General features: G+C 34.6%; 1 protein-coding gene across 1 annotated transcript in view; it reads left to right on the forward strand.

Moving 5' to 3' along the window:
- The window catches only part of LOC111055580 (kinesin-like protein unc-104), a gene marked incomplete at its 3' end in the record, with an annotated part of 165,524 nt that overhangs the window by 96,867 nt on the left and 45,552 nt on the right, over window positions 1–23,105 (forward strand). The window contains 5 exon segments of the mRNA XM_039419538.1: window positions 5,365–5,514; window positions 9,386–9,523; window positions 16,005–16,123; window positions 18,748–18,924; window positions 22,642–22,858. Coding sequence (XP_039275472.1) covers window positions 5,365–5,514; window positions 9,386–9,523; window positions 16,005–16,123; window positions 18,748–18,924; window positions 22,642–22,858 — 801 coding nt within the window.

The raw sequence follows: 23,105 nt of genomic DNA on the forward strand, positions 1-23,105 counted from the left end.
TCAGTGATTTTAAACTATGTCTCACATAGCTATGTTTGATTTTGTGCAACGACTCTGCAACCGAGCATAATACGTCTAAGAGTATTTTCATTCCCAACTAAGGTGATTCATCTCAAACGTACTATACTAAATGTTTGATAGAGGTATATGAAAATACACGGAGCTGGCGTGATAAGAGGTTACTAGGTTTTATAATAGTTTCATCACTGTTTTCTTAGCCCGATTTCATAAAAGCCTGTTGAATTTTAATAATGAATATGCCACGAGAACCAATCAGAGGTTTTTTTTGAAAGAAGGCTCCTCTGATTGATTTTTGTGGCACCTGGGAAGCGATTTATTTTCGTGGTCGCGCTGATAAGCTATCGATTTGAGCTTCATGCGCCTGCTATTCCATTTGTAAGGGTGACCACTTTGAGAGCAGGACTCCTTCAAATACAATTTATGAGTTTGAAGCTTCCCAGTGGTTCGGAACACATTTATAGCTGTAGAGCCACTTATCTCTCATCATCATCCGTCTCATTACCCACGCACAAGTCTAGAGCTCATGTAGGCATCAGCCTCATCTTCGGCAAAAATAAAATCGATCACTGTTGAAAGTTAACAGTGCTACCGAGTCCATGTTGCACAAAGGAATATTCTTGTTATTCCTATTGAAAGCCCTACATACCAAACTAATGGATTTTTTTTTGTTGAGGACGTGGGTGGAGGGGCAATTAAAGTCTGTAAAAACATCAAATCTCCAGTGTAGTTTTCTTGCTGAGGATGATGCCCACATTAGCTCTAGGTTTGTGCGTGGCTAATGAGACAGATGATGATGATGATGAGAGATGAGTGGACCTACAGCTTTAGGTTGGTTCTGAACCACCGGGAAGCGATTCATAAACTCATATTTTCTCGTTATTATGCTTGTCTAGTGTAATCACCTCTTGAAGTCAGCTAAGAAGCGTTTTAAGAAGCAGGTCCCTAATCAACAATTTTGTGCAAAGTGGCAAATTATAATTTGATATGCTTTTTTAGAAAGAAAGAAAGAGAACCAAATTGCAAAGTGACCAATTGTTATCATCTGATATGCTTTTTTAGAAAGAAAGAAAACCCCATTGTTGGGAGATGAATCGAAGTTATAACAACGATCAAAATTTATGTCGTAAAAACAGTTAATAGAGTGTATATCCACCACAGCTATTATTTTGTGCAACGTGGTTTACATATAGTCTTCTAGCATCATCATCTCTTCTTTTGCTGTTTCGCACTTTTTATTCAAAGATTTTTCTTTTTCACAAATACTATTTATCTCTGTGAAATCAGCAAACCATGAAGGCTTCGTATTTGGTCATCTAGTTGTTTGAAAATGTTAAAAAAACTGTATTGAACGAGACTTGATTAAATACAGTCATAACCTGTTAAAAATTTAAAAACTTCAATTTTTTCAAGTCCATTGATATTATTTCTGGCACTTGTATTTTTATGCAAGTAGTAGAACTCTAGACTTTTCTAAAATAGTCTACTCATTTCTTGCATTAAGAGAGTTAGGAGTATTGATGCTCTCAATTTGAACAAGGTCAAATCATAGAGAAACAATAGCGTAAGTAGATATCTCATGGTATAGGGCGTTTTTGTCGCAACTTTTACTGTTATTTCAAGCCGATTACTGTCGATTTTTACTGTTTTGACCGGGTAAGAGTGTATGAACGGCACAATATAAAAGACTACCAGCGTCATAAAGCTTAACAGGGAAGAACTACGTGGACTATCAGCTTGAGATAACAGTAAAAGTTGCGACATAAACGCCCTATACCATGGGATATCTACTTATGCTATTGTTTCTCTATGGTCAAATGTAGAATATTATACCAACAATTTTTTTCTGGAGCTACATAAGCTTAAACCAGTAATTTGTCCCAATAAAATAGTTCATTCAACTCTAATTTGCATTCAGAGAAGCTTCTTTTATCAATTTGAAGTTTTTGCCGTAGTTCAACTTTACTTCCATATATTTATTTCAAGCTCTTCCTTGCAAATGCATTCTCACTGTTTTAATTTATTTCTACTTCATGACCTGCTTTTTATTATCACCCTGCTTCTGTCTAAAGTCCGAAAAAGCATTCTCTGTAGAATTTTATTATTCATGTTCCAAAACAACTATACCTTGCTACTGTTTTTGAATCATTTTCAACGTATTTTTAAACAAATTTAATTATATAGGTCATGTGATTTTCATAATGCTTTTGTATCTAAATTCCCAAAAAAGCATCCTTTGTACTAAATCCATTTAATAACTTGATTTAAACCATGATAAGTTGATGGCTTGATAATCATATCAACTTTGAACAATATTTTCAAGTTCATAATTAATATTGGAATAAAGTAACGCTATATTTTTTGGGATCTGAATCAAGATTCTTGTCTTGTACCAAATTAACTTGATGAAAGTAAAGTTCATTTTTATAATAGTACAATATAAGAGAAGTTTAAAATAAATTACATTTCTTGAGGTATACAAACCTGTTTAGAAGAAAAATTACAACTTTATGAATGGATGTTCGGATCCTGTAATTCGTTCAGATTTTAATAGTATTTTCTGATTCTCAAATATTATTTGATTTTTTCTAAAAAACAAGTATGGTACTCAAAGACAACTAACATGTGTAATCTAGATTATATTATTGAATATGTGAGTTCAGTCTTGTCTAAATTTCACCAATACTGTTCAATCAGTTTTAATAGCTACTAGCAATACAATGGGAAGAAAATCCCCAAAAATAACTGAAAAATAAACTGAATTCTAGTGGGATATAAACTGGAGTTTGAATGGGATATAGTTGAAGTTTACTAGATTTATAAATTTAGTTTCATCTCAGACTAGGTTGGAATTTATTGATTTATTTTTGACTTTCAAAAACTTCTCAGAATTATTTTTGCGATGTTCTAATATTCTACTAACAATACAATGGGAAGAAAATCCCCAAAAATAACTGAAAACTAAACTGAATTTTAGTGGGATATAAACTGGAGTTTGAATGGGATATAGTTGAAGTTTACTAGATTTATAAATTTAGTTTCATCTCAGACTAGGTTGAAATTTATTGATTCATTTTTGACTTTCAAAAACTTCTCATACAGAATTATTTTGGCGATGTTCTAAATGTTCTCAAGCATGTTGAATAATATGTCTATGTATTTTCAACTGATCGTGTGTCTCTGGTGAAATAGCAGTCCTTAGTCCACTAAATGCCCACCCTGATTGAGTGTACCCTTTCCTATTCCTGTTTGTTTTCATAGTCGATTTTGGAGAAAAATAATTCATTTATGACAGGTTTTAGACATCTGAATTATTTTATAGAGCCAAGAAATCAGTTTTTTTAAATTAATTGAAATTCAAATACTTTAGTGTCCATAGTCGACTGGAAAATCATCGAATTTGAGCACTTGAAAACATTTTAAATGTTGTTTTTTTTAACGTCTTACAAGGGTCAATAAGGTCCCAATAAAGCTTCAACTAGCTCAATCATTAATCATGATCTCTTTTTAACGGGGGTAACTCACAATCAATTTATTCTATTGATGATTGCCTGTGTTGACTGAACATGGCCTTATAGGGAGTGAAGTGGTCAGAAAATGTGAGTTTATGACCTAGAAAGTAACAAATTTTATGATATCAGAATAGAAGATTTTTCAATTAATCAGACTCGATGTACTATTCAATGACTCTTATTTGTTGACAAGACCAATACTGGTCAGATCAACTTATTGTTTACTAGTGAATGTGATATTGTTGTAGATATCTATACTGAATAAAATCACTTGATATTGTAACGAACAAACACTATTTATTTATAATTTGGTTTATTACATCGTTATCAAACTCTAGTCAACTCGAGATTTTCTAGTAAACGAATGACTGTGAAAACTTCAAGTCGTTTTACTAAACAGCTATGGATATCTACCTCAATATCACCTCCACTAATAGAAATAAAAAGTTTCATTAAGCAATAGTTACCAGCCTGAGAGATTTTTACTGTCTCTGATAAATATTCTAAATGACTGTATAGTCGTTGTTGTAATATAGTGATAAAAGGCTACCGATGAAATAGGCTGAAATTGAAGTAATAATAGCCACTTGTGCTCAACCCGCAATCCCAGAGTCTATGAAAACTACAAAACTGATAATTGATTTTGATCGGTGTTTTAGGTAAAGTATGATAGCTGATAATAGATAGAATGACTTTATTTACACACTCATAAGTGTTGTGGGCAAAGTTTAAACAATTAGGGCCGTTTGCACAGTGTAAGTTTAAGCTAAAGCTTAAACCAAATCTGGATTTTTTTGTTTAAACTAAAATTCCGTTTGCACAGTATCAGTTTAAACTCTGTATTGAGTTTAAACTCTGGGAAAGTTTAAACCTCCAAAGCAGGAGGTTTAAACCAAATAATTTGGATTAACTTGACATCTGTAGTAAAGATTTGATGGGGAAACAGGTGATAGTAAATTATTTCTCGACTGTTGTTTTTATTGCTTCTGTAGACGATAATAACTATTCAGGTTATAGTGAATTATTACTTGAATGTGAAAATAATTATAATGGAGGAATTGATAGACGTTTTTGATGCGATTGATAAAGATGACTGCAAAGAAATTTTGAAACTGAGAAAAATTGGGCAAAAAACGAATAATTTAAATTTCTGGGATGATAGAGACATTTTTCAACGGTTTTGCTTGAGTACTGTAAAGCAACTGCCAATTTAGTATTTGATTGAATAAACCACTTGATACAAATTAAGACAATTTTTAACAGTGGTCTATGATTAGAAAACATATTTTTAATAACACATAACTGAGATATTTTGCTTTCGAGAGATTTCTAATAAACGAGGAAGACCGTAGTAGATTTAAGCATAACAAAATAACTTTTTTATCTTACATTCTAAAATATATTTTTTGGTGCCAACTGAACATAAGTTTTTAAAGAATTTCTTGGTCGCTTTTCACTTTTATATTATTACCGTACAGCCTACAGCTCTGTGGATTTTGAACAAGAAATTAGTAGCTACATAAGCTCAATTTACTGATGGTTTGTAAACAAATAACAAATTTACTGTAAAAATCAGCCTTCCTGATATTATAAACGGTGGCATTCTATTACCAACTTAACGCTAAACTAGTTTAACTTAAACTGGATTAGTAAATGCACTGAGAAAACCGATTCAAGTTTAAACTTTCAGATTAACTTAAACTCGATTAACTTGATCGAGTTTAGCAATCTATACTGTGCAAACGGCCCTAAGTCTTGACCCACAAGTCATGAAAAATAGAGAAAATCTGTGAAAATCAGATGAAATCGTAATTATGGTGGTGTTTTGGTTTAGACACCGGCTGGAACTGATGCGACAAATCTATAACGAAGACGTAGAAAGTCCGCAGACGCCGGAGATATTAGGGGAAGACTTTTTGCAATGTCTGTCCATTTGCTCTAATAACACCAGCCGATTCACCTTGGCTAGGCTTATGCCCTCAAGGTTGGTTATCACCCTCTAACCCTCTCTGTCTCTTCTTATTTCTTTCTCTTCTCTCCTTTGTCTCTCTCTCTCTCTCCTCTATCACTGTCTCTTCGTTTGCAGTTGTTATTTTAGTTGTGTTTTGTCTTTTGTTGCGTTAGAAGCATCGTGGACAGCATGTTATGTATTATGCTTTTTAGTTTTTGTTCAGTCAGAAATCCTGTAGGTGAGGAATTGTTGTGTATTTTGGTAGCCAACAATTGTATGGAACGTTCTAGGAGTTGTTTGTAATGGTGAACTGATTTTTATTTATTTATTGACAATAATTAATTACAAAATTTAGGATGATCGAATGATCCAACAGGTTTTATTTGTTTCAAATACATGTTGAAGTATTTCAACATTGAAGTATTTTATACATGTTAGGATGATACAACAGGTTTTATTTGTTTCAAATACATGTTGAAGTTGTAAAACTTTTCAAAATGGCAAAATAAATCGAATCGATTCAAAATGAAGAACATATAAAATTTTAAACTAGAAATGTTAGTGATTTGTTGTTATTTGTTCTAAGTAGCCTACATGTGATGTTGTAAAACGTCTCAAAATTTTTATTTTCATTTATTTATTTATTAGGTTAGCACAAACAATACAATGATCGGAAAAGAAAAAACAGGCTATTGCCAAAAACTTTTTCAATTTTCTAATTTAGTTTCAAATTGTCCAAATATTATACATAGGTTATGTCCATGAGAAAAATAAATTGAAATAAAAAACAAATCAATTTCTAAACTTGAGATTTTAGTGAGTTGGTGCTCAAATAAGATCCGAGTACCAATCCTAATTCAGTCTAGTGTTACTTAAGAACACGTACACTTCTTATCAGGATGTCTTTTTCTATTTATTTAGAATAGTCTTGTACACCCACACGCAATAGTATTTTTGGGTGCAGCACATAGTTTTGAAAACAGTGTTTCCTCCCAGGTTCTTTTGAATACAATACATTCTTGATAGGTGACAGACAGTGAAAATTTATAATTTATTATATAATTATGAAGAAAAAAATGAAAATTCCCAATGAATGTGTTCAGTTTTGAACTAAATTTTCTAGTGAGCTTTTGACAAACATTGCAGGATAATGTTAGTGGGCTACTCTGTTATGTACTAGCATAGAGAAACAATAGCGTAAGTAGATATCCCATGGTAAAGGGCGTTTATGTCACAACTTCTACTGTTATCTCAAGCCGATCACTATCGATTATTGTCGATTTTTACTGTTTTTAACGGGTAAGAGTGTATGGACAGCAAAATATGAGAGACTACCAACGTCATAAAGCTTCACGGGAAAGAACTACGTGGACTATCGGCTTGAGATAACAGTAAAAGTTGCAACATAAACGCCCTATACCATGGGATATCTACTTATGCTATTGTTTCTCTATGGTATTAGTTAATAATTCAAAAATATTACAGTGAATTTATGGACTCACTCATCGGATGATTACTGATTAGATTACGGTTTACTGATTACTGTTTAGTGATCACCAATCATTGACAAGCCCGACACAACGTGAAGATTTGTTTTGATTTTATTTTGTTGCTTTGTAGTGTAAGTTTCCATTGCTTTCTGTGCATTCTTGTGATGATGCTAATGATGCATGGTATCATGTTAGAAGCAACTAGAAGTAGATGATTTTCAATTCAGTCTGAAAAATAACTGATGATGGTTGCTGAAATACAGCAATTTTGTCGGCAATATTGCATCTATATTTAACTTCTTTTAATAAATAACTAATTTAAACAAAAATGCGCTACTGTACGATTGAAAAGTTTGAATAAATACATCAGGAAGTCTCTTAATTTCTACTTATTTTAGATTTTGAATTGTTAGTAGGTTGATTCTATAGTTCTCAGGAAGATTATGCGACCTATTATTTCCAACTCTCGAGCGGAATGTACTCTCTGTTTTTATGTAGGCCTAATTGAAAGTAAAAGAAGAAAGAAAATAACTTCACAGATTAAATAAGTGATATTTACTTCCTTTATGATAACATGTAATTGACAGTGAATCCGTCCAGGAAACAAAACGAAAAAATGTAATGTAATTATCAATATTTCTTTCCTGTTTCTTTGAGGTTGGATTGAGAAAACAAGTTGATTATTTCAGATAGCAAATTTTTCGAGACGGATTTCTACCCTGTCCAAATTGGCATGAGCTTTGAAGGATTAGGCCGACCCTCCTACTACTCACACACACAAGCGCAGTCTCCTTTTGTGTGTGTGAGTAAAGGGACGGTCTGCCTACCTGTATACTACGTAGTATACATAGTATATCAATGGCGCAGGTAGACCGAGCGATGGTCGGCTTAATCTTTCAGCGCTCATACCAGTTTGGACAGAGTATAAGGTTTATGTATAATTTGTTAGGGTCGCCGGAGTTCAGTCTGCCCTGAAAGCCGCCACTCACCAAAAAAATGGTCAGTTTTTACGGACGCTACCAAAGTGGAACAGTGAAAGACAAACTGGGTCTATTCCTATTTTACATCTATCATTTTTTGGCAGCACTGAACCTGTATTCCTCTTAGTTTTTAGTAACATTTAAAAGGCTGAAAAGTAAATAGGCCTATTAAAAGTGTTATTATAGAAGTTATCATCAGTTTTAGTAATATTCTTAAATTGGGAATTCCATCATATTCAGGGACTCAATAAATTTATGAAAACATAATGTTAATATCATTTTTTCTTAAATCTCTTCTAGTATCTAACTGTATTGGAAACAAAACTAAGATATTTATAGGCTCAGATCAGAGAAGGTGGTCAATTTGGGTTATCTATTTTATAGGTTAGTAATTCTAATATTATTAATGATAATCATCCTGGCTCTACTCAATAGAAAAATTCTATTGACCGAACCGTTGACTGCTTGACTAGTTACTCGAAATTGATAGTTGAATATGATGAATAAAATGGAATACTATCTATTGCTTATACAAACTTTAATATTATATTGAAATGGAATTATTATTCTTCTTCTTCGCCCATTGTGCCGTTTTCACGGCGTTGGGATGTTGCCTCGGACCCACCTCCTCCATTGGTCCCTATCCAACGCCATTCTCTTGATTTGATTCATGGTCTTGCCTCTAGCTGCTGCAATCCGTGAAACGTTTTCCTCCCAACTTACTCGCGGTTTTCCTATCGGTGAAATGAAATTATTATTCATTTTTGAAAGAGTATGGAGACTTTAATAAATTGCCACTTTCGAAGAGTTGGAAAACGTTGCCTACGTTTGGTCAATAGAATTTTTCGGGTGGATTTCCACGAGTAAACCAAGCTTGTCGTGTGCGTATAGCGACCTAGTTTGTCGTCGTCCCAGTTTGACGAAATAGCCCAATTCGTGCCAATTTTTTTGGTTGTGATGGTTCTAAGGGCTGGCAATACTCTGCGATCCCATTATTTTGTTATAGGGTGAATCCGAGTGGAAAGCTTAGTTCATAATGATTGTATAATATTTTTTGAGTTGGAGGATTAATGATTGATGATCAAATCAAATCAAATAGCTTTTTATTCACAAAACATAATACAAATTCATGAAATTCATTAACACATTTTAACAGTGAATACTCTCCACAAAGACTTGAGTCAGTGAGTGGAGAGTGAGTTCTTTCAAGTTGATTGACATTATGTTCTCATGTTTTGTACATATAATTAAAACTATTTCAATTGAATCAACTAACATTCATCAGCAAATCGAGAATATGATACTCATTAATACTCTGAAAGGCTTGTCAAAACAAGAGTTGCGTCCGTAATCCAATTGGAAAACCAAGTTGGTGTGATTATTTTACGAAAAAAGTGTTTGAGTGAGATGATCAATTGAGGGTTTCTATTGCAGACAAAGACTGGAGCTGATGAGAGAGATGTACCACAACGAGGCTGAGCTGTCACCCACCTCGCCAGACTACAACATCGAGTCTCTGACAGGTGGTGACCCCTTCTATGATCGCTTTCCGTGGTTCCGTATGGTTGGCAGGTTAGTGCTCAATTCTTATTCATAAAACATTCAAATATTTACAGAATGAATTCATAAACAGTACTAAGGGCAAAATTCTTATTCATAAAACATTTCAATATTCACAGAATAGAATAGAATAGAATCTTTATTGCAGCAATATCTGAGGTCTTCAGATACAATACAAGTGTCAAATATATACAACATGATACAAAATACAAATATATTACATCAGTAAGTTACACTATCAGTACCCTATGATAATATGTCACCTGATTTTCAACTTATAACCGAATATTCGTAGCTAATGTATAAAAATCTTCAATTTTTAAAAGTTTCATTCTCCATATTTCTAAGATCCTCAGGAAGTGAATTAAACAATTTTATTGATAGAAATAGAAATGTTTTTTGTGTACTAGAATAGGTATACCGATAAGTAGTCAAATTACCCCTATTTCTAGTGTTATGGCTTTGAACTACCCCCTGCTCCACAAACTTCTCCAAATTCTCCTTAACATAAATAAGGCTCTGTTAACAAATATTGAAGGTGGAGTCAATATTCCCAGAATTTTAAAATGCTCATCACACTGTGTTTGCTTAGAAAGCCCACAAATCAGTCAGATAGCCTTTATCTGTATTCTAAAAAGTCTACCACTGTAAGCTCTGGAACCCCAAAGTATGGTGCCATATGACAAATGAGAATGATGTGAGCATAATAAATCACCTTTAAAACATCCAAACTGACATATGACATCAGTTTTCTAATTAAGAAGACTCCCTTATTCAGCTTGCTAGCGACAATGTCAATATGCTGGGACCAACTAAGGCAAGTGTCAAGTGTGAAGCCCAGAAAAGAATCAATAAACAGTATAAAGGGTAGCTGATTTTCTTTTGCAAATAAATTTCAATTTTTGATAAGGGTGTGTGCACACATAGAGTGGCCTGGCGTTCCGAGTTAAGTGTTCTTGAGAGGATACAACTCGAAGTGTGTGTTATTCGGAGATAGAATGAGGGGTCTCAGTTATCAAGTGCCTAAGTAGTAATAATAAGGCGGTTCGGGCCCACCGAGGATGAGCAGGCAATCCTCATCCTCGGTGGGCCCAGAACCGCCTTATTATTACTACTTGCCTATTTCACTATGTGTGTAGGTGTTCTAATCTTTTGACGTTATCTTATGCTTCTATACAGCCACTACCTCCGTAAACAAAGCCGTAGTGCGTTCGTGTGACGTCAGCACAGGTAGGGCTCCTAGACCAATACAACTCTAGCTGAAATAGATCAGCTGATATCAACGAATTTCTATTGGTGTAGGAGCCCATCAGTGCTGGCGTCACACGAATGCACTACGGCTTTGTTTAGGGAGGTAGTGATACAGCACGAACTGCCTACCAATACTCTAGGCTCTAGGGTAAAAAACATATTTAAATTGTCTGGAAGTCCTCAGTTACTCACATTTAGCTTTTTTCATTTATTTTTTTTCTAAATAATGGTTGAACATACGAAATTGAAACTTTACACGATCATTTATAACAACTAGACAAAGCTACAAAAAAATTATGATGATTTTTCAAGTTCATAAAACAAAATGGCGACCATTTAAAACTAGTAGTTCTGTGAACAGTAGACCTCGCGCAGTTAAAAACCACGGCCTCCTCTAATACTGTCCATCAGAGTTAATTTATGTCCTGTCCTAACGTGTTGGCGAGATATCGGTGTATAAATAACTAATGGCTCTTTGGGTTGTAACAACTATGCTACTATCATGAAAAGCTTACCGAGTTGAAAGCAGAGAAAAGTCGGGAGAAAATAGTATGCTACTTCGAGTTATCAATTGCATCCTCTGCTTGCAATTAATAATCCACACGACAGCTGGTTTATGATGAATAATTCTATAGTCTGTATTTTACGGTAATATTGGCGTTTGAAGGAAACTCCTTTTCCTTTTGTATTATCCATAAAATACAAAATTTCAAAAAACCTTATATACAGGGTGGGGCAGAGCCGATTGACGAGTTAGGGAGGGTTATAAGTAATGAACCGTTCAACTGGAAAAAAATTCTTCAATGGATTCAACTCAGTTTGGAATATAGTTTTATTGTTATTTTTTTGAAAATTATATCAGTTAAATGATGGTCATAAGCAGCAATATGCTATTGTTGCGTATTTTGAAGATTTTATACGCATTTTGGCACACTGATATTGGTAAGGCCTGGATCTCTTCTCTGATTTACTCCTTTAGTTCTTCTAAGTTTTGTGGGCGATCTTTGAAAACTTTATTTTTGAGGTAACCCCATAGAAAAAGATCGCATATGCTTAAATCGGGTGAGCGTGCCAGCCACCTCAAGTCCACCCTTAGTGAGATAAGCCGCCGGAACATTTGTCTCAACACATTCATTGAAATGCTCCCGGTGTGGGCTGTAGCTTCATCCTGCCAAACCATATCCCTCCCAAGTAATGTTCCTCAGCAAGTTCTTCCAATTTGGGGCGCAGAAACGTTAATAGCATTGTCACATAACGCTGGGAGGTGATTAGGACATTGACGGTGATGTTGCCATTCTCAAAGAACTATGGCCAGCACGCTCACCCGATTTAAGCATATGCGATTTTTTTCTATGAGATTCTTAAGATTACTATGAGAACTCAAAAATAAAATTTCCAAAGATCGCCCACACACCTTGGAAGAACTTAAGGAGTGAATCAGAGAAGAGATCCAGGCCTTACCAATCGTGCCAAAATGCGTTCTAAAACTTCATAAATACGCTACATCAGTGTATTGCTGCTTATGACCGCCATCTAACTGATATAATTTTCAACAAATTAACAATAAAACTATATTCCAAACTGAGTTGAATCCATTGAAGAATTTTTTTCCAAGTTGAACGGTCCATTACTTATAAACCTTCCAAACTCGTCAATCGGCTCTGCCCCACCCTGTACATATATACGTCGACGCGAAATCAAAAAGGAACATACCTGTCAAATTTCATGAAAATCTATTACCGCGTTTCGCCGTAAATGCGCAACATATAAACATTTAAACATTCAAACATTAAGAGAAATGCCAAACCGTCGACTTGAATCTTAGACCTCACTTCGCTCGGTCAATTAAAAAAAATCTAAGATATGGCAGCTTTAGTGGTTAGTGACCCACCTTTAGAGGGTTATGTAACGTTATTTTATTGTTTGAAATGGCCAAATCCTTATATCCAATTATCCTTATATATCCTTACTGTTTTGACAATTTCTTAGTCTTTTTCATTCAAATAAAGATTGTTGCATCATTGAGGCGACTCTATTAGCATGCCTTGGTTTGCACTGCAACAAACATTCAGTGGTCACCTATCACTAAGGCTGCCACATCTTAGTTAATATTGGTACAATCTTAGAAAATCTGGTACCAATCGATAGGTAATTAAATTTACTAAAAAAGTCATTCTTGTAATTTTTTGTAAAACCAACGGTTTCTGAGATATTTAAGAAACAAAATTTTAAATGGCCGCCATTTTGTTTTATGAATTTTAAAAATTATCATAATCTATCATAAATTGACATAACTGTCTAGCTGGGCCAATGGCAGGCGTTCATGCCCTTGACCAATAGCAGTACTTGCCTACTAGTGTATAAATTCTGCTGCTCTTGTATTTAGTTTTAGTTTATCAGAGATTGACAATGGTGTAACAACCGAAACCGGTCTTTCTAACTATCAATAAAATCTGTGGTTTTTGACAACTTCTTAAGCTGGGTTTACACCAAGTTATTAACAAAATGTTGATAACTTAATCCTCATAGATTCTATTAGATTGAACGGAACTTGACAAACACATAAGTTTATCATGTGTATGATAAGTTATGCTCAATCTAATAGAATCTATAAGGATTAAGCTGTTAACATTTTGTTAATAACTTTGGTGTAAACGCAGCTTCAAGCGCTATTTTTATTCAATATGAATAATGATCACAATATCAACTTCTCAACTACCCAAAGAGTAAAAGTGGTACTTGATAGAGAGAGCCTGTAACTTTTTTCATATGTTATTGGAAGAAAGTAAAGATAGATTTTCATTTATGATAATCCATAGTTCAAGTAGATGTGCATAGTGTTTTACGTTGTTTCTCCAAATGAAAGAAATAATTATCAAGTTATTATAACAACTTGTAAAAATGAGAATTGAAACAAGAAAGAGCAATTTCAAGTTTAAAATTAATAGTTTATCGAGTAATGACAAATAATGTTCTGTAGAGACTAGCGATAACAATAATCAGACAGGCAAGATAAGATAGCCATGGGTTGAAGCTTCAATCTGTCTTTTCCCCCGTTTTCAATATTAAAAGTTGAGGAGTTGTGAATCTTAAACGCTGGAGGAAGGAGCACGCTGTTCGTCGCCACAACATCAACAAACCGCAAACCCGCAACCGCTATATAAATTCACCGCATATGAAGTACCCTGCGCAGGTAGGTCATTCGATAGGCATTCTACACACTCCTACCAACAAACGTTGAGTCTCTTTATCTTTTTATATCGCTAAAATTATACAGTCCATTTATACTTCAACCGCCCCTCCATTTGGCCGCTCCGCAGCCGGATCATGGTCGCACAATGCCATATTTAATAATTATTTTCTCAAAAAACATCTCTTCTCTGATTAAATTTAATTTCCGTTAGAGCAAAATTAATAAAATTCAATATATCTTGCCATTCTTGCCCGTCTGATACAAGTTATCATTTAAGTTACGTGAGTAACATAACCTTTAGACTGTTTATTTCAAATTAAGGTTTGAAGCAGTTTTGGGCAAATGCCTGTTGTTTTTACCTGAATTGTATTTGCATATGAATAAATGAATAAGTAAGTAAGTTACTGCTAATTCATGTTAGAATTGGTAGGATTCTTATCTGCGTAGATATCTACGTTATGATAGTAAACGTCCTTGAAATGTCCAATGAAAAAAAATCGCAAACAAACATGTCTTCTGAAGAAAAAAGATTACGCATATTGGAAGCTAGGAAAAATAAATTATTTCAAAGAGGGCAACAGACCATTTTATTGTCACTTTTCTGTTTAGGACTACTAAACAAAGTAATGAATGTGGAAACAGTAGTGATAAAATAATTCTAAAAAGGGTACTGAGATTCGTATTTCTATTTATAGTGCAACAGACGTATGAAGCAAGTAAAAATCTTTCAATTGCCGCAAATAAAAATTTGTTCCTAGTTAGGATAGGTACTATTAAGGCTGTGCAAAGGCTAAAAAAAATTTCCAAGTTTTTCAATTCGCATATCATCAAGCTATCAAAATGAAAAAGTTTTCTTAGGAAAACATTTTTTTCCGATCATTACTTTTTGAGATATGAGCGACTGAAGTTTGAATTTTTGGGACAGAACATTTCAATTTTGGTACGATATAAATCCATGAGATTTAGAGGATGGATTCTTCGTGGTATTGTTGATCTAGTAAAACAAAATTTTTTTAAAAATATCAATCTTTGAGAAAGTTATCTAATTTACCAAAAATAACTCAACTAAAAGTTATTTTTTAGTAAATCGAATAACTTTCTCGAAGATTTATATTTTCAGAAAATGTTTGTTTTACTAGATCAACAATATCTTAAAGAATCTATCCTCTAAATCTCATAGACTTATCTCTTACCGAATTTGAAATGTTCTGTCCCAAAAATTTAAACTTTAGGCGCTCATATCTCAAAAAGTAATGATCGGGAAAAAATGTTTTCCTGAGAAAACTTTTTAATTTTGATAGATTGATGATATACAAATCGAAAAACTTTGAAAAATATCACCAGTAGAAAGTTTATTTTTAGCCTTTGCACAGTCTTAAGAAAAACAATAATTATTATCAACCGCCTAAATAGGTCCTATAATTATTGATTAGTGAGGCCAGAAAACTCTAACATAAGACTTGATCCAGTAAGTATTTATCAATTTTTTTATCGTTTAAATTGAATATTAATACACCATTGTAATTAATAAGAGTTGATTGTAAATCTGCGTACACATATACGCGCTTCCAACCCCCACCGAGCACGCTCCGCCTTCGTACCGCCCTCGTACCTCCATCTTACCGCAGTCGCTCCGCCCCCGCTCTGCAGTCGCACCCATCATGAACGTTACGGAAGATGTTAGATCTTCTCGCGTTCCCCGGTCGAACCACTGTTGCTCCCCGGCCGATCATCAATCGCTCTGCTGGAGTGACGTTCGGTTGCGGAGCAGAGCGAAAGTCTGTACGCACCTTAAGAGAGGGCCGATCGCGCCCTATCTTCGCTCTCTAGGAAGAATATAGGCAGTCATTCTATTCTATTGTTGGGTACCGAATCTATCAATATATACAGCTGTTAAGCTACTGAAGTTCCTTTCTTTTTTTCCATCATGATACTGTTTCTTTATAATAATTGCATTGTAAAAATATTTGTAAAACATGTCAGTGTTGTGAATAAATTTCAATTTCAATTTAACAAAAATAATACAATTTCGGTTACTTTGACTTGCAGGTCATTCATCTATCTGAGCAATCTAATGTACCCTGTGCGGTTGATTCACAAAGTGGCCATAGTCAACGAGAAGGGAGATGTGAAGGGCTACTTACGAGTGGCCGTACAAGCGGTTGGTGGTAAGTCATGTAGCCGACATATTTTGCATTCTTTTCATCTCAGCTGGTACGAGTGACATTCAAATAATAACACCGGCAATTACTCAAAAATGTATGTATCATTGAAGTTATATTCAACCATCAATCTACATTCAAAATTTCTGATACTTCAAATAGATCTATAGTATTTATAGACCTTGTGATACTTATATTCTTGGACTGCAAATTGGACTCAAAATTATTTGATGATGAACATAACCTATTTTTACTTCCCTTGCCCTATTACCATAGGTAAGGAAAGTATTTCTTTCCGAAAAAAATTAAGGTAACCCTATATCTTAATTTCTATACGTTTCAAGGTCCCCTGAGGCCAAATAAGTGGTTTTTGGGTGTTGGTCTGTATGTGTGTGTGTGTGTGTGTGTGTGTGTGTGTGGTGTGTGTGTGTGTGTGTGTGTGTGTGGTGTGTGTGTGTGTGTGGTGTGTGTGTGTGTGTGTATGTGTGTGTGTGTGTGTGGTGTGTGTGTGTGTGTGTGTGTGTGTGTGTGTGTGTGTGTGTGTGTGTATGTGCGTCTGTGTACACGATATCTCATCTCCCAATAAACGGAATGACTTGAAATTTGAAACTTAAGATCCTTACAATATAAGGATCCGACACGAACAATTTCAATCAAATGCAATGCAAGATGGCGGCTGCAAAATGGTTGCAAAATGGAGAAAATGTTGTCAAAAACAGGGTTTTTCGCGATTTTCTCGAAAACGGCTCCAACGATTTTGATCAAATTTATACCTAAAATAGTAATTGATAAGCTCTATCAACTGCCACAAGTCCCATATCTGTAAAAATTTCAGGAGATCTGCCCCATCTATGTAAAGTTTGACTTCAGATTCCTAATTATCAGGTTTCAGATACAATTTAAACAAAAAAAATCGAGTGGAAAAGATTGAGCATGAAAATCTCCGCAATTAGTGTTCAGTAATATTTTCACCTAAAATTGAAAATAAGCTCGAAATTTGAGAAAATGTGATTATCCAATTGCAAACTGTTGGCAACTGTTGATTATATTAAATGATACACTATGAAGAGATAGCAGACCTCGTATGTCTCCAGTGCTATTGTCCTGTCACCAGCTGGCTCAGATCTTTGTTTATAAGTAGACTTGAGATGCGCGTGAACACTAGCGTTAGGTGATCCAATTCTCATAACAGCAAGGAAAGTTGTGTGAGTGCACCACACCAGATTTTTGAACTTTTTAATCTGAACTTGAATTCGGGAGGAAAACAAGAACACGATTAATCTTATTTTTCCCTCCCTTCACATTCTAATGTGAAGTTTATGTAAAAATTAGCAAAGAATATAGAGGAAATAAATAAATTAGAATTGGATTCTTGAGCATAATCGCCAACGTTAACTAGGTAAACTTGTGCTCACAAAATATGCTCGAACCTATGGCATCTACCCGTAAGATTGCCAATTTCATGTCCTAAAAGTGTTCTGAGGATAAATTCAGCCGTTTTTGAAGCGTAGTACCTAACACTTGTCTAGTTACTTATTGAATGCCCCTCGTCAAATTTCGGGAGGGAGACAGTTTTGTACTCTACCGATCATTGTATGAGTGAAGAGTAACCGTAAATTTATTCCTTGGCCAATATGAAAGGCTAAAGGCTTACCTTCACCAACATCAATCTTATCAATTTGATTCAAAATAGAATAGCTTATTAGTCTCTATCAATAGTGAGGTCCACGTTATAATGGCAGTATTTGATTAATATTATTGGTATTGCTATCCTTGTCTATCATTTGACAAGCAGATAGCTCTATCCTTTCCTAGCTCCGCAACGATGCTATAGTGAGGTCCACGTTATAAGAGATCTGGCAACTCTTTTCTCCTATCTTCCTATACTGCCATTATAACATAGACCTCACAATAGTTTTTTTTAACAATGTAGAAATATCATGAATTTACAAAATATTTCATCAAAATTAGGAAAGTTTATTATTAAATCATTGCAAAATACATTTCTTGACGAATAAAATAAAATTGACTATTTCAAACAAGGATAAAAGGATTTGTAATATTACAACAGTTAAGTCACAAAGGCCCAGTTGCACAAAAGCCGGTTAAATTTTAATCCTGATTAACTTCACGTGAACCAAATCAGAGAAGACCATTTCAAAAAGATGGATCTAGTGGAATTAATCAGGATTGAAAATAACCCGGCTTTTTTGCAACCGGCACTAAGTACCTGATTGAATGATTACCATATAAAAGCACATGAACTCGCTCACTCACTTCCGTCACCAACAGACGACGAAATAATCATTATCAGCTGTTTTACCAAGGATGAACTATGATTATCCTTTTAATGTCCTTCGGCAAGTTTTCCCAGGGATGAGACTTAGTGCAATCGAATCGTTATATTATAAACGTACTATGTTTTGAATTTCGTGAGAATCGTTAGAGCCGTTTTCGAGATCCGGTGAAATACAAACATTATAAACATTTCAACATCTAAACATATAAACAGAAGTTGCTCGTTTAATAGTATAGGATTTAGCTGTTTTTATAATCTTCATCAACTATTTTTCATCAGTTGTTGAGCCAGTTCTCCAACCGAGGGGGTCACTAGTTATTTATTGTTTAAGATGACGAGAATGGTGGCGAACACATGAGCGGAGTGCGGCAGTCGGCGAAGATCCAGTTTGATGACGAGCACTGGCTGCACATCAACCAGAGAAAGAAAGCCAATAATGCCAATGCATTGGAAGGAGACAAGGTGGCTGCTGAGGGACAGTGCAACGGCTTCAACGACAAGGGTCAAGGTACACACACAACATAGCCACCTCTAATACAAGGCCCCGGCCTACGGTATTGCAACGTCGCAGTGTAGGCCTAGAATCTAATACATGATTGGTGAAAAAGATCAGCTGGTATTTTTAAAAATATTTTCCACCAATCATGAAATTGTATTAGACTCTAGGCCTACACTGCGACGTTGCAATATCGTAGGCCGGGGCCTTGTATTTGAGGTGGCTATGCACACAACCATTGATTCAATCATTAAGCAATCTCATTGCATCAATGAATCATTGCATCACTTTTGGTTTGCTTCTTTCATCAATATCGACTATTTCATTCACGATCTTGAAATAGTAGGCAAAATATCGCATTCCCTAAAATCATACGGTGACACGTATAGCCAAACTATACTAGTAGTTCTGTGAACAGTAGACCTCGCGTAGTTATAAACCACAGTCTCCTTTAATACTGTACATCAGAGTAAATTCTGTCCTGTCCTGTCGTGTCGGCGAGATATCGGTGTATAAACGACTAATGGCTGTTTGGGTTGTTGTATCGATAATGCTAATAATTTGATGTGAACAGCTATGCTACTGTCATCAAAAGCTTACCAAGTTAAAAGTAGGGAGAAAATACTATGCTACTTCAAGTTATCAATATTGTATGCCTCATTGATTGCAATTAATAGTCCACACGACAGCTGTTTTTAGCACTAAGTTACATTGAGATATTGAATTACATGCGTTATTGCAAGCAATTTATAATCCACTCGACAACTGATTTATGATGAATAATTCTATAGTCTGATTTTTACTCGAATATTGGCTTATGAAGGAGGCTCCTTTTCCTTTTATATCCTTGAAATGCAAAATTTCCAAAAAATACTCGTATAATACCTCGAAGCGCAATTTAAAAGGAACATACCTGTCAAAGTTCATGAAAATCTATTACCGCGTTTCGCCGTAAATGCGGAACATAAATATAAACATAAAAACATAGAAACATAATGAACATAAAGAGAAATGCAATACGGTCGACTTGAATCTTAGACCTCACTTCGCTCGGTCAATAACACAAACTCTTGTCTTGTTCTGACATGCAAGCTTCCTGTTTCTGCTTTACAATATTATCAAACCATTTGAATAATACAAGCATTTTGTCATTTATAAGCAAAAACTCAACCCCCTAACCTTCCCTTTCACCTTTCAAACCCTTAAGGTTTCTTCATTTTTAGGTCGTGTTTATACTTAACAGTTTGGCTATACGTCACCGTATGATTTTCGGGAATACAATATTTTGCCGGGTTGGAAGCTGGGTTTTCGTTTGTGCGTGAATTTCGTCGTCGACCACGACAGGGTGAGGATCTCAGATTGGGTAGATTTCAATTTGTCTAAATAACCTAAAAGATTATGTTCAATTATGTTTTAATGGGGGAGGTTTAGTTTATACTTGTAAATGGCAATTTGTTGATATTATTAGAAATGTTTTAATTCTTGAATAATAAGAAGAAATAATGAAAAGTTATTTGATCAGCTGTTCTAGCACACTTGAATTTTAGACAATATGAATGTTAACAATGCTTGTCGTCGACTGCGGAAGTATACGCACAAACGAAAATGCACCTTTGCAGTCGACGACGGCAAGCATTGTTGACATTTATATTTTTTAAATTTCAAGTGTGCTAATACAGCTGATCAACTTTCCATTATTTGTGTTTATCATTCAAGAATCAAAATATTACTAATATCAGCATATTGCCAAGTATAAACTCAACCTTCCCCATTAAAATATAATTGAACATAATCTTTCAAGTCATTTAGACAAATCGAAATCTACCCAATCTGAGATCCTCACTCACCCTGTCGTGGTCGACGACGGCATTTACGCACAAACGAAGACCCAGCTTTAAGATGAATCCTATTATTTTCATTAGTTGCCTGGCTAGTCTATAATGAGAGTCACGTTATAAAGGCAATGGAAATGATAGTGTTGCTTCTCTGATTGGTCATTGTGGCATTAATCACGGTTAAATTTAACAGGCTTTTGTGCAAGCGGGTCCTAATGCTTCTTCATACTCAACAAACGATTTGGCAACAGTGCGGAGGTACAAAGTATAGAGCTATCGTTTTGTCTACACACTTTGAAAGCAATATGCTTTGTCTAATGACAGCAAACCAATGCTAATCAGGTGCTAACCTTATAACATGATTATCACTATAGAGTAATGTAAATGAGCGTCCAAGAGACCATTGCTGTATTTTCCAAGTTAAATCATTGCTTTCAATAATCACTGTTAATACAGGTTGTTCGGAAAATCACTGTGAATTTGAATTATAGGAAGAGCTCCATTCCAAAACCTGCTAAGTTATTTTTTTCCGATTTCTGTTTTGCAGGTTATATCTCATCAAAACATGTGACTTTATCATTTGCTAGTGTGTTTCTTGCCAAAACCTGCTTCTTAAAGCTGTAATAACAATTCAAACATTTTTTTTTTCCAAAACCTGTCTAGTCAACTAGTAGTTCTTTTCTAATCGATGCCAAGTCCAGATTGCAGACCGCAAAGAATCACTTTTCCGCACTAGTGCGCAAAGTATTACTTTGTGTACTCTTAATACTTTGCGTAATTATCTTGCAGCCATCCCAATCAGCTGTTGACATTGTTGGTGTGTATTTTGAATGCAAATTTGTTCTATCTATATTTTTTCTGATTTTCAAATAAATAAAAATGAGAACTCATTAAATTATACATTTTGAATATTATTAACTATTCATTATTTCAAATAATATTTTTTTCATTCATATTTTGATCGGTTGAAAAATTATTTAGAAATTAAGATTTACTCAAAATTATTCAAATTTTCAAATTAAATGGATTAATTTAATTTTAATAAATTATCGATTATTAATTTTCAATTGGATTATCAAGTTCAAAATAAATTGAAGTTGTTCAATTCAATTCAATTTTATTTCCATCAAAAAATACATCAATAAAACATTTACATCTCAATTCAATAACAAATATTTTCAGGAAATAAATATATTTGTTATTGAATTGAGATGTAAATGTTTTATTGATGTATTTTTTTATGGAAATAAAATTGAATTGAATTGAACAACTTCAATTTATTTTAAACTTGATAATCCAATTGAAAATTAATAATCGATAATTCATTAAAATTAAATTAATCCATTTAATTTGAAAATTTGTTATTTTAACATTGAAAATTATTAATCGATAATTTATTAAAATTAAATTAATCCATTTAATTTTAAATTTTGTTATTAATAACAAAATTATACAGACAATCATTTGATGGATTTTAGCCATCATTTTACCCATAATCAACCACTTTTCATATTTAATGGTAACTGTAGAAGAAATTTAATGTGAAATACGTGCGCAAAGCTCCTCTGCTGCACTCAAGAAATCATTCCGCCCTCGCCTACGGCTCGTGCGTAAACGTTTCTTTAGGTGCAGCAAACTGTCACTTTGCGCACTAGTTGCACAAATAACTATTTTGACTTTGCAGGTTTTGGAATGGAGCTCCTCCAATGCACATTGACTTTTCGAACACACTATGGTTAATGATGCATTTTTGTTGAAGATCGACCTTTGTCGACCCTAGCTTGTGTGTGTCATTTTAAGGTTACAATTTTGCACAATTTGTCAACATGGATATTTGGCCCTAGTCTGATCTTGGTTTATTCGGAATCCAATTGTTGTGGGTTTTTGTTTTTAGACGTTGATCAAGACGATGACTCGGGTCGGGGAGACTCAGAGGAGGGGTCGAAGGAGGAGGGAGGCGGAACAGAGGAGGGTGGAGCAGAGAAGGGAGGGTTGGAGCCGGAGACTCTGCCTTTCCATTTGGCGGTGGGTCATGAGTTCACGTTCAGAGTCACTGTGCTGCAGGCTGTTGGAATATCCACTGAGTACGCCGACATATTCTGCCAGTTCAAGTAAGTCAAATACATCAATTCAGTGATTTGTTGAAGATCTTTCTAGGTCGAAAAGTCTTTTTCGCCCCACTTGGATGTAATGAGCTGGTTTACGTGCGTCATATGGAGGCCGAAAGTGATTGTTTTCTGACCAGGCCGGTAAAAGTTTTACGGCCCTAGGGCTGTAAAATAACCTTGAAGTCAGCTGATTCTGATTTGATGTGAACGTGTTTACAAAATAGTTTATGAAACGGAATCAGTTTATGCT

The sequence above is a fragment of the Nilaparvata lugens genome, chromosome 1 (genome assembly GCF_014356525.2).
Source record: "Nilaparvata lugens isolate BPH chromosome 1, ASM1435652v1, whole genome shotgun sequence".
Classification (NCBI taxonomy): Eukaryota; Metazoa; Arthropoda; class Insecta; order Hemiptera; family Delphacidae; genus Nilaparvata; species Nilaparvata lugens.